The 11,804-nt window shown below is 55.4% G+C and overlaps 1 protein-coding gene across 1 annotated transcript; it reads right to left on the bottom strand.

The window, feature by feature from the left end:
* Positions 1-868: 868 nt before the first annotated feature.
* On the bottom strand, positions 869-3,138 carry LOC109784746 (7-deoxyloganetin glucosyltransferase). The gene is made up of 2 exons (XM_020343344.4): positions 2,285-3,138; positions 869-2,128 (listed from the first exon to the last, which is right to left on the bottom strand). Exons 1-2 carry the CDS (start codon positions 2,802-2,804, stop codon positions 1,194-1,196), a joined length of 1,455 nt encoding a protein of 484 aa, XP_020198933.1. The 5' UTR covers positions 2,805-3,138; the 3' UTR covers positions 869-1,193.
* Positions 3,139-11,804: the final 8,666 nt, after the last annotated feature.

Genomic DNA, 11,804 nt, shown 5'->3' with positions numbered 1-11,804 from the left:
TTACCTCTTGGAGAGATAGGTTTGAAAGAGTGGGGTCTCGGAATCCAATTGTCCCTCCATACCCGAATACTGGCTCCATTGAAGTTTCAACCTACCGTTATCAAGATCAAAATTAACAGGTGGTTTGCGAGAGATGTTACCTAATATTCTGTTTGGTTTACGCTTTCTTATGAAGACTCGTGTAATGTTTAAGTGTCATGTTATGGTACTACATGCCATCAGTTTGTTTATCATTGTCGTCCAGATCAAAATTAACGGCTTGTTTACCGGAGCTGTCATTTTTTTATGTTTAGTTAATGCTTCCCTATTCAGACTTTTTTTTGAAAAATTATTGGGGAGGGGGGGGGGGGGGGGGGGGAGAGCTCCCCACCTGCATATATTTCTCAATTTTATAACCCAACGTTTGCCTGATTACAAAGGTGAATTACATAAGCACGCGTAATCATCATAAGAGATAGGAACGCCGTGAGGAGGCGGCCTGTTTGTGCACCGGCTTCTTCATCCGGTGCGTCCAGAGTATGAGGTCGTCGATGATTTGCGTAAGGGTGAAGATGTTGTGATGGTTCTGTTGCTTGAAAGTCATAGCGCTCCCTATTCAGACTTAAGTAATGTTTAAATGTGTTGTTATGGTCCTATATACATCTGTTTGATGCTTTCTTATTAATATGGCATGAATGGCATATATGTATGCTGATGAGATGACCGCAAAGATGTAGTTTGTATTGGATCACAGCAGGTCATATGCACATTCAAGTATTAAGTGTTCAAGTATTCATTACAATCAACTTTGCAGCCAACCTAAAAGCCAGGCTATTGTATGGGAGAAGGCTTTAGGTGATGTGACAGTGACTTATAGCCAGCAGCCGGCTGAGCTATTAACCTTGCTCTAACCATATTTTTATATACCATCCGCAAAAAAAGAATTACACACTTTTATATACCGTCAGAAAGAAACAAGTAAAGCCACCGATCCAATCCAACGAACGCAGGTCATAAATAGCAGCGAGTAGCCATGCGCCATTTGTTTCTTCGGTCCTCCTACTAGTAATAGAATTGGACTAAGTGGCATGTTCTCTATCGTTGTACACAACCACACTGATCACTCATGGCCCATCACTCCCGAAAGAAACGAACCTTCTTAACAAACAAATAAGATACAGTGTTCTATAGTTACAATGGACGTCGATCTAGAGCTAATTCTTGGGCAGGAGCACGTCGCGGACCAGCCCGTCAAAGTTGCGGTGAGACGAGCCGCCGGGCATGGCCGCCTTGACCGCGCTCTCCTTCCACTCCGCCGCTCTCTTCCTCATCCCCTTCCCCTTCTTCCCTTCCATGATCTCCGTGATAAGCCCCGCGACGGCGTCGCGCCGGACGTTGTTATTGATCTCCATGCCGACGCCCCACTCGTTGCACTGGTACCTGCAGTTGGTCTGCTGGTCCGCGAAGAATGGCCAGCTGATCACCGGCACGCCGCCGCACAAGCTCTCCAGGGCTGAGTTCCAGCCGCTGTGCGTCAGAAAGGCGCCCACGGCGGGGTGGTCCAGCACCTCTTGCTGCGGGCACCAGGACGCCATGAGCCCGCGCCCCACCGTCTCGGCCAAGAACTCCTCAGGGAGCACCGCGGCGTCGCCCCTCACCAGGTCTCGGCGGACGATCCACAGGAACTGCTTCCTGCTCTGCGCCAGCCCCCACGCGAACTCCACCATCTGCGCGCTGGTCATGACGGTGATGCTGCCGAAGTTGACGTACACGACGGAGCCGGGCTCCCTGCCTTCCAGCCACTGCAGGCACTCCTCCTGCTCCTTCCACAGGCTGAGGTTGATGGCGGAGCGCGGCGTGGGCGGCTCCTCGCGCGCCAGCAGCGGGAGAGGGCCGAGCGTGTACACCTTGGCCAGGCCGAGCGCCTCCATGGCGTCCACCGCCTCGCCCTCCAGGTCGGCGAAGCTGTTGAGGATGACAGCCGACGCGCCGGCCGTGCGCTCCGTCTCCCTCAGGACGTAGTGCACTATGTACTCGTCCGGGTCCGTGGTGCGTATGAAGGACGGGAAGTCCCTGAGCCTCATGCTCCTCAGGCCCGGCACGTCTTCCACCGGCGTGTCCAGGTATCCGTTCGTCAGCTGCTCGGCATCTGCACGCGCGTAACGACGGACATTCAGATAAGAGCTTCGATCAGTAGCTGCTGATAATAGCAGAGTGTGTACGTGGTGGAGACGCAACGTGCGCTCCGTCGAGTGACGGGCGCACTGAGTGGGGGACAAACTAAAAGCCGTACGTACGTACGTACCTTTGAGTGGGACGATGCCACGGCCGATGAGGAGGCGGTAGTGGCGGTACCCGAGGTAGCTGATGGCACTGGCGGTCCAGAGCTGGACGTAGGTGAGGCCGAGCTCGTTGGCAGCCTCCATGGAGAAGCCCATGACGACGTCGGAGACGACGCAGGTGACCGGCGGGTGGCCCGCGGCGGGGTCGTTGAGCCGGGCGAGAAGGCTGCGGAAGGGCCCGAGGCAGGTCTCCGTGGTGGACTTGCAGAGCGCCGGGATATCCTGCGTGACGTCGTCGTCATCGGACGGCGGCAGGCCGTCGGGGATGGTGGCGAAGCGGAAGCCCGGGAGGCCGGCCACCGCGGCGAGGCCGCGGGAGCGGACGAGGCGGGCGTGGTTGTACTCTGTGTTGACGAAGGTGACGTCGAAGCCCCGGGCGTGGAGCAGCTTGGCGACGTTGAGCATCGGGGTGATGTGGCCCTGCGCCGGGTACGGCAGGCACACCGCGTGCGGCTTCTCGGCGGCAGGCCCCATCGAACCCATATTCTCCGACGCGATCAAGATCAGTCGACGGCCGGCGCTTGCTTCGTTTCGTAGCTTGGTTGGTTGGCTGGGATCGGTGTGATGGATTGATTGGCTGCCTCGGCACGGGCGGCTGTATTTATAGGCAGGCACGGGTTGCTCAGGTAGCTAGCAGGACGCATGACAGTGAGAATCAATCCATGCATTTTGTTATGAATAACGCAAGTGATGACGTTTGACGTATTAGCTAGGATCGTGTTGGTTGGATGAGTAAACTGTTTGTTCATTGCAGCATGGCTGCTTCCTTCGAGGATGGAGACTCCATGGTCTTTTATGGCCCTACTCTTGCCTCCACGGAAAGCAGCCGCGTGTGATCATGTACGGGTCATCCTAACAGCATCTCCAACAGCCGCGCTACGCGCCGCACGCTAAAAACTAGTTTACCGCGCGCCGTTCGTCTGGTTTTGCGCGGCCGCCAGCGCTAGCTCCAGCAGTCACGCTAAAATGCAGCGCGAAAAAATGCAGCGCGCGCGACTCGCACAAACAACATATGCATTTCAAATAGAAGCAAAAATGATCAAACGAACAAAATAATAAATCAACAATAAATAGTTCAATTTCGTTATTACAACTCAAACAAATAGTTTATCGTTCAGTACAACAAATAGTGCAATAAACACAACAGATAGTTCATGAACAATACAATGTCGAACACACAAATCATGCTCTTTGTCGTCCATGCCATGCCCACCACTCCTCAATGAGATCCTTCTGAAGATCATTGTACGCTGCGGTACGCCGAATGGCATGATAGGAGGCAACAAAACGGGCCACCCTTTCAGCCCTCCGTCGCACTCGCACGGGATGTCCCAAGAGCTCATACTGTGAGTTGTCTAAATCTTGGCCACGATCATTCTCGATGATCATGTTGTGCATGATGACACAAGCGTGCATGATGTACCAAAGCATTTTTTGATCCCAAAATCTAGCCGGTCCTCTCACAATAGCAAATTGGGCTTGCCGCCGCCTGAGCATCTCTCTACATCTTTTCTAGCCGCCGCCTGAGCATTGTGGAAATCAAGATTTTTCTTACCTTCCGGCTTTTTCAACGTCTTCACGAAGGTTTGCCACTTTGGATAGATGTCATCCGCTAGATAATAGCCATAGTTGTATGTACGGCCATTTGCTACAAACTGCACCGGTGGCAACTCACCATTTGCAATCTTATTCATCAGTGGTGACCGGTTGACAACATTGATGTCATTCAAAGATCCAGGCATTCCAAAGAATGCATGCCAAATCCAAGTCTCTTGATCGGCGACCGCTTCAAGGATTATAGTGGAACCCTTTTTTTGGCCGTGGAATTGCCCATGCCATGCCTTTGGACAATTGTTCCAACTCCAATGCATGCAATCTATTGAGCCAAGCATGCCAGGAAAGTCGCGAGCTTTGTTCATCGCCAATAGCCTTGCGGCGTCTTCAGCATTGGGAGATCTTAAATACTCCTCGCCAAACACTTGCACAATTCCGACTACGAAGCGCTTGACACACATGATGGCTTGGCTCTCACCCATAGCCAAGTGATCATCAACTAGATCAGTCGGGATACCGTATGCCAACATACGCAAAGCGGCTGTCACCTTCTGAAAGGTGATATGCCTGAGCTCTCCGGTGGCATTCCTCCTTTGCTGAAAAAACCGGTCATGGCTCGCTAGTTTCTCTGCAATGCGCCTGAACAACTCGGTGCTCATCCTAAACCGGCGACGGAAGTACGACTCCGGGTATGTGGGATTCTCCATGAAATAGTGCCTCATCAATCTGTTATGGCCATCGATCCTATCCCTCCAAATTTTCTGCCGACCCATAACCGAACCACCGTGCTTCGGCTTTTTATTGATATGCATAGCTAGGATCATTGCAAGATCCTCCTCTTCCATATCAAATTCTTCTTCGGAAGAATCATATGACGAACTCATCTACAATGTTCAATACTATGCTATAAAAACTACAATCAACATGCACCAAATTCATGAAGTTTGAGCAATACATACCTTGCAGGCGTTTTGCCGAACACCTTGCGGGCGCCGAGCGGCAGCGAGCGCTCGGCCGCTGTTCGTCAGAGGACGGACGCGCGCGAGGGGCGGCGGGACTAGAGGGGCGGCGGAGAAGCCGCCGCGGTGCGGGGATAGGCCGGGGAAGCGCCGGAACGGTCGCCGGGTGGCGCGGGCGGTGGCGGCGGCGCGACTGGATGGGGGGTGGGAGTTGCGAGCGAGCGCGCGGGAGCGGGCGCAGCAAATAAGCGGCGCGTGATTGAGTTTCGGCCCGCGCGCTGAACTAGATATGCCGCGCGCGCTGTTTTTGCGCGCCCGCTGGAGCCACTATACCGGTTGCGCGCGCGCTAAAATGGGCAATTTTGCGGCGCGGCGCTAGTTAGGCGCGCCTGTTGGAGATGCTCTAAGGTCGGTACGCGCGCAACGGTGCCGCATGGACAACAGCGACAAGCTCAAGGGGCCGAATCCGAAAGGTCACATGCGTTGTGAACACTGAATTAGGTCACATGGTGCTATACGTGCGTTGAGGCAGATATAGGGGCGCCCGGACGCGCTCAGACATGCCTGCCACATAGGATTGACCGCGAGGGCCCGCACCAATTCTATAGAACACCTCCCCTCTCCTTGCCTGGGCATCCTTGTTTCTGTTCTCCTTTCTTCCACGTCCGCACAGCCGCCACTGTAGTTCCCGGCCATCGTTCGTCCATTAGCATCCCCAGCCCATAAATACGCCACAACGCCACCAGAGGCCCCAGCCCACCCACCGCGCCGACCCAATCGCAACCGATCAAGGTCGTCGTCCCAGTACATCCTACTCCCTCGGATGTACACCTCGCGCACTACGTGTTCGATGAAATGCCCGAGCAGATATTTTTTTTAATTCTTTTTGTTATATCTAGGTCAGAGATGGACTCGTCGTGGAACGATGTCTATGAAAAAACGCTAACCTTGACAAAGTCATATTCAACGAGTTCATCGATTTATCGGATTCGGACGACGAAGATGCTGAAATGATGATGGCGATGATGATGAGTATCCAAGAGAAGCCGGAGAAGGTATAGGAGCTCTTTCTAAACTTCAAGGGTTTCATAAAGGACCAGAGAGTTGTTCCCCGGATAGGATTTTCGGTGCATGCCTTTTGTACATGAACTACTTCACGACTGTCGGTGTTCTGGGAACGGGGGTCCCAGACTTGCCTGCCTGCAGCCCACGGCATGGCACTGCTAGTGGGCCTGTACGTCCCATCTTCATCGATAAGGCGTTCAAGACCCTCGCGAGGGGCCAAGCCTCGCGAGGCGGACGACACAAGACCTCCTCGGGAGCGGCCTCACCAGGTTGGCTCGTGGGGGGCGGAGAGATCAAGGCAAGGCAAAACCTCGCGAGGTTCCTGTGACGTGAGCCATGACGATCGAGATCAGGCGGGCGCCAGCGCACACAGTGTACTCGTTTCCTCTTTGGTGCTAAGGCGGCAAGCGCAGGCGCGGAATACCAAGGCGTCAAGCAAAGGTTTCCATATCAGTGCAACGAGACCAAGACTGAAAGGACGGCAAGACGGAGGTCACCATGGAGCCCAAGACGGCGTCACCACCAGAGCCCTTTTGCAGGCGAAGACTGCTTTTGTCAGGATAAGCTATACTAGCTGTCCCCTTTCAAATTGGTCGTTGTTGGCTCCCTTCCCACTCAATATTTGGGAAGAGGACCAGGGCCCCTATAAATAGGACTAGCCACCACCGTAGAGAGGGAGATCGGATCCTTCGCCAGTTCACCAAGCACAAGAACCCCTCAACCTCAAGAGGTTGTTCTTCCCCTTGTACTGTTCATCCATAGCCCAAGAGGCAATCCACCACCACCACACTGGATTAGGGTATTACACCACAACGGTGGCCCGAACCAGTATAAACCTTGTGTCCCTTGTCTTGCAAATTCGTCAAGTTAGTCCTTTAGATCGTAGCCAAGCTAGGACGTGGACCGGTAGGGAGGAGATTTTTGCGCGCACCCCAGTGTTCGAACCTTCAGGGGTTTTGCCGGAACCCGTGATCTGACATTTGGCGCGCCAGGTAGGGGTGCGTCATGGTTTCCCTCTCGTCGGTCTGCGCTCCGCCACCACCGCGCTCCATGGCAGGCATCCCGCTCCCGGCTCCGACCGCCGACGCCAACGACGGGGCCAGGTTGCTCCGAGCCTTGGCCCCCGCCCTGCGGCGGGTGCAGTGGCCGCCCAAGTTCAGGCCGGAGATGCCGCCGCGCTACGACGGCGCGGCGGACCCGTCAGCTTTCCTGCTGGCATACGAGGAGGCTGTCCTCGACGCCGGGGGCGACAACATGGTCATGGCCAACTGGTTTCCCATGGCCCTCACTGGCGAGCCGCGCGCCTGGCTGCTCAACCTCCCCGGATCCACGGTTGGCTTCCTGGGAGGAACTCTGCGGCCTCTTCACTGCGCGCTACGCGGCATCGGCACACCACGCGGTCGCGGCCCTACTAGGCGGTTCTCAAGCGCCGCCTTCAGATCGCCACGTCAAGCCATTCCTTCGCCAGATCGGCGCCGCGTCCAAGCGCTCAGGGGCTCCGCCGGGCTGGGTTGCGCCCAAGGCCGACCTGACCTTCGAATCAGAAGACCACCCCGTCACCACCGTCAGCTCGGGGATGCTCCCGATGCTTTGCACGCCCACAATTTGCAACGTAGCTGTCACCAAGACCCTCATCGACGGCGGCGCCGGCCTCAACGTGCTCTCTGTGGAGGCCTTCAGCCTCCTTCATGTACCGCTCGAGCGGCTCAGCCTCAGCAAGCCTTTCTCAGGAGTTGGCGGTAGCGTCGCCCGCTCCCTGGGGCAGATCCATCTTCCTGTCATCTTTGGCACGCGCGACAACTACCGCACCGAGCTAGTCGACTTCGACATCGCCCGCATCGGCCTCCCGTACAACGCCATCCTTGGGTATCCAGCTCTGGCCCAGTTTATGGCTGCGACCCATCTGGCCTACAACCTCATGAAGATGCCTAGAAGCAAGGGCGTCCTCACCGTCAAGGGGAACAACAAGGAGGCCCTGACGGCGCTCAGGCTTGCCCTCAAGACTACCACCGCGGCACAACCCGTCAGCGCGGGCGCCTCCGAGGTTGGGGGAGTCGCACCAACCAAGAAGAAGCAGTTGTTCACCCAAGACAAGGCAGAAACCAAGCAGGTGCCGGTCGATGAGGACGGATCCTCAGGAGCCACCTTTACCATAGGTGCTGACCTCGACCCGGACCAAGAGGAAGCGTTGGTAAATTTCTTGCGCGCAAACAAGGAGATATTTGCATGGGAACCCAAGCAGCTGGTGGGGGCCCCGAGAGAGGTGATTCAGCATCACTTAAGGGTATGCCCCAATGTGCGCCCTGTGAAGCAACGGGCGAGGCGACAGTCCACGAAAAAGCAGGCCTTCATCGTCCAAGAAACCCGCAAGCTGGAAGCGGCGGGAGCCATTCGCGAGGTTCGGTACCCCGAATGGCTGGCAAACCCTGTCGTCGTGCCAAAGAAAGGCGGAAAGGAGCGAATGTGCATCGACTTCACCGACCTCAACAAGGCCTGCCCCCAAGATCCGTTCCCGCTTCCGCGCATCGACCAGATAGTCGACTCCACTGCTGAGTGCGACCTGTTGTGCTTCCTGGATGCGTTCTCGGGCTATCACCAGATCAAGATGGCAGTGGAGGATATGGAGAAGACGGCCTTCATGACCCCATGCGGGGTATACTGCTACACCTGCATGCCGTTCGGATTGCGCAATGTAGGAGGAACCTTCCAGCGGCTGATGCACATCGCCTTAGGGCGGCAGCTCAGGAGAAACGCGGAGGCCTATGTTGATGACATCGTGGTGAAGTCTCGGGAGGCAAGAACCTTGATCCAGGATTTGGAGGAGACCTTCGCGAGCCTGCGTCAGGTGGACCTGCGGCTCAACCCGGAGAAGTGTGTGTTTGGCGTCCCCTCGGGCAAGCTGCTGGGTTTCCTCGTGTCACACAGAGGGATCGAGGCGAATCCAGAAAAGATTAAGGCCATTGAAGACATGAGCCCACCGCGGACCCTCAAGGAAATGTAGAAGCTGGCTGGACGGGTAACTGCGTTGGGGCGCTTCATCTCCAAGCTGGGAGAGCGCGCCCTGCCCTTCTTCAAGCTGATGAACAAGAAGGGCCCGTTCACGTGGACCCCGGAGGCCGACCGAGCCTTTCAAGACCTCAAGAGATACATGACCAGCCCTCCAGTGATGGTGGCGCCACGACCTCTCGAGCCCCTAGTGCTTTATCTTGCCGCCACCCCATACTCCGCCAGCGCGGCTCTGGTGGCGGTTCGAGAAGAGCGCCAAGCTACACCGCCGGCCAAGATGGCGCAAGATCAGGAAGGCGCCGTGAGAGCCATAGCAGCATCAACTGGGGACCAGGCTCGGCAAGACGACGCCGCAGAGATCTCGGCAAGCGATCAGGTGTCGGGAGTCCAATCACCTCAGGAGACGCCTCAACTTCCGCAAGACACGAGCCTCACCGACGCGCCAGCTCTAGTGGAGCATCCGGTGTACTTCATCAGCACGGTGTTGCGGGGTGCAAGGGCACGATACCCCATGCCCCAGAAGCTCTTGCTCGCGCTCTTGGTGGCCTCACGTAAGTTGTGGCACTACTTCCAAGGTCGCCTCATCAAGGTTGTCTCGGCCTACCCATTAGAGAGAGTGCTCAGGAGCCCCAACTCTGCTGGAAGGGTAGCTGAGTGGAACATCGAGTTGCAGGCATTCCAGTTGGAATTCAGCACCACCAGGGTCATCAAGGGAGCTGCACTCGCTGATTTCATGGCAGAATGGACGGATGCCCCGACGCTCGAAGTAGGCGAGGACCAGTCCACCTCGCCAGGAAGTGAGGCGCCTGACGGTTGGGTCATGTATTTCGATGGCGCCTTCGCGCACCAGGGCGCGGGGGCTGGAGCGGTGCTCATCTCGCCCACTCAAGACAAGCTCTACTACGCCGTGCAGCTCTGCTTTCAGCAGGGCGAGAAGGTCTCCAACAACATCGCAGAATATGAAGGCCTCATAGTTGGTCTGAAGGCTGTGGCAGCTTTGGAAGTGAAGCGCCTCACTGTTAAGGGTGACTCATAGCTCCTCGTGAACTTCTCCAACAAGGTATACGAGCCAAGAGATGAGCACATGGAGGCGTACCTCGCGGAGGTGCGCAAGATGGAGAAGCAGTTCCTGGGCCTGGAGTTACAGCATGTGCCCCGCGGCACCAATAAAGAAGCCGACGACATCGCCAAAAGGGCGTCCAAGCGGCAGCCCCAAGAGTCGGGCGTCTTTGAGGAGCGGCTCTTCAAGCCATCAGCGACACCACCACTTTCAAGAGCAGCCCAGCCTCGGGAGGAACTCCCGCAGCCTCCTGCCATAGGAGCCCCAGCCTGTGGCGCAACTTCGGGAGCACGCCTACTCTTAGCGCTCGAGCCCCAGGAGGGATGCTGGACCATGGAATTCAAGGAATACCTGATGCAGGGCACGCTGCTGAAGAGGGAGGAGGACGCAGAGCGCGTGGCCCGGCAAGCCACGGCATACTGCATTCAGGACGGTGAGTTATACAGGAAGCGACCAAATGACATTTCGCTGCGTTGCATCTCCAGAGACCAGGGGAAGGAGTTGTTATCTGACATACATGGTGGGGACTACGGGCACCACTCATCATCGCGGACCCTCGTCGGTAAGGCATTCCGCAGCAGATTCTATTGGCCCACGGCGCTCAACGACGCAGCCGAGCTGGTGAAGTCCTGTGAAGCCTGCCAGTTCCAAGCCAAGCAGATCCATCAGCTGGCCCAGGGCCTCCAGACAATCCCACTCACATGGTCGTTCGCGATCTGGGGGTTGGATATCCTGGGCCCGTTCCCTTGAGCGCCTGGGGGCTACCGCTACCTCTACGTCGCCATCGACAAGTTCACCAAGTGGGCGGAGGTGGATGTTGGAAATATGCCCTAGAGGCAATAATAAATTGGTTATTATTATATTTCCTTATTCATGATAATCGTTTATTATCCATGCTAGAATTGTATTTATAGGAAACTCAGATACATGTGTGGATACATAGACAACACCGTGTCCCTAGTAAGCCTCTAGTTGACTAGCTCGTTGATCAATAGATGGTTACGGTTTCCTGACCATGGACATTGGATGTCATTGATAACGGGATCACATCATTAGGAGAATGATGTGATGGACAAGACCCAATCCTAAGCATAGCATAAAAGATCGTGTAGTTTCGTTTGCTAGAGCTTTTCCAATGTCAAGTATCTTTTCCTTAGACCATGAGATCGTGCAACTCCCGGATACCGTAGGAGTGCTTTGGGTGTGCCAAACGTCACAACGTAACTGGGTGACTATAAAGATGCACTACGGGTATCTCCTAAAGTGCTGTTGGGTTGGCACGGATCGAGACTGGGATTTGTCACTCCGTGTGACGGAGAGGTATCTCTGGGCCCACTCGGTAATGCATCATCATAATGAGCTCAATGTGACTAAGGCGTTAGTCATGGGATCATGCATTGCGGTACGAGTAAAGAGACTTGCCGGTAACGAGATTGAACAAGGTATTGGGATACCGACGATCGAATCTCGGGCAAGTAACATACCGTTTGACAAAGGGAATTGTATACGGGATTGATTGAATCCTTGACACCGTGGTTCATCCGATGAGATCATCGTGGAACATGTGGGAGCCAACATGGGTATCCAGATCCCGCTGTTGGTTATTGACCAGAGAGGCGTCTCGGTCATGTCTGCATGTCTCCCGAACCCGTAGGGTCTACACACTTAAGGTTCGGTGACGCTAGGGTTGTAGAGATATGTGTATGCGGAAACCCGAAAGTTGTTCGGAGTCCCGGATGAGATCCCGGACGTCATGAGAGGTTCCGGAATGGTCCAGAGGTGAAGAATTATATATAGGAAGTCAAGTTTCGGCTACCGGGAAAGTTTCGGGGGTTACCG

This window comes from Aegilops tauschii, chromosome 6, assembly GCF_002575655.3.
Source record: "Aegilops tauschii subsp. strangulata cultivar AL8/78 chromosome 6, Aet v6.0, whole genome shotgun sequence".
Taxonomy (NCBI): domain Eukaryota; kingdom Viridiplantae; phylum Streptophyta; class Magnoliopsida; order Poales; family Poaceae; genus Aegilops; species Aegilops tauschii.
This window is presented reverse-complemented; position numbering and strand designations above follow the sequence as displayed.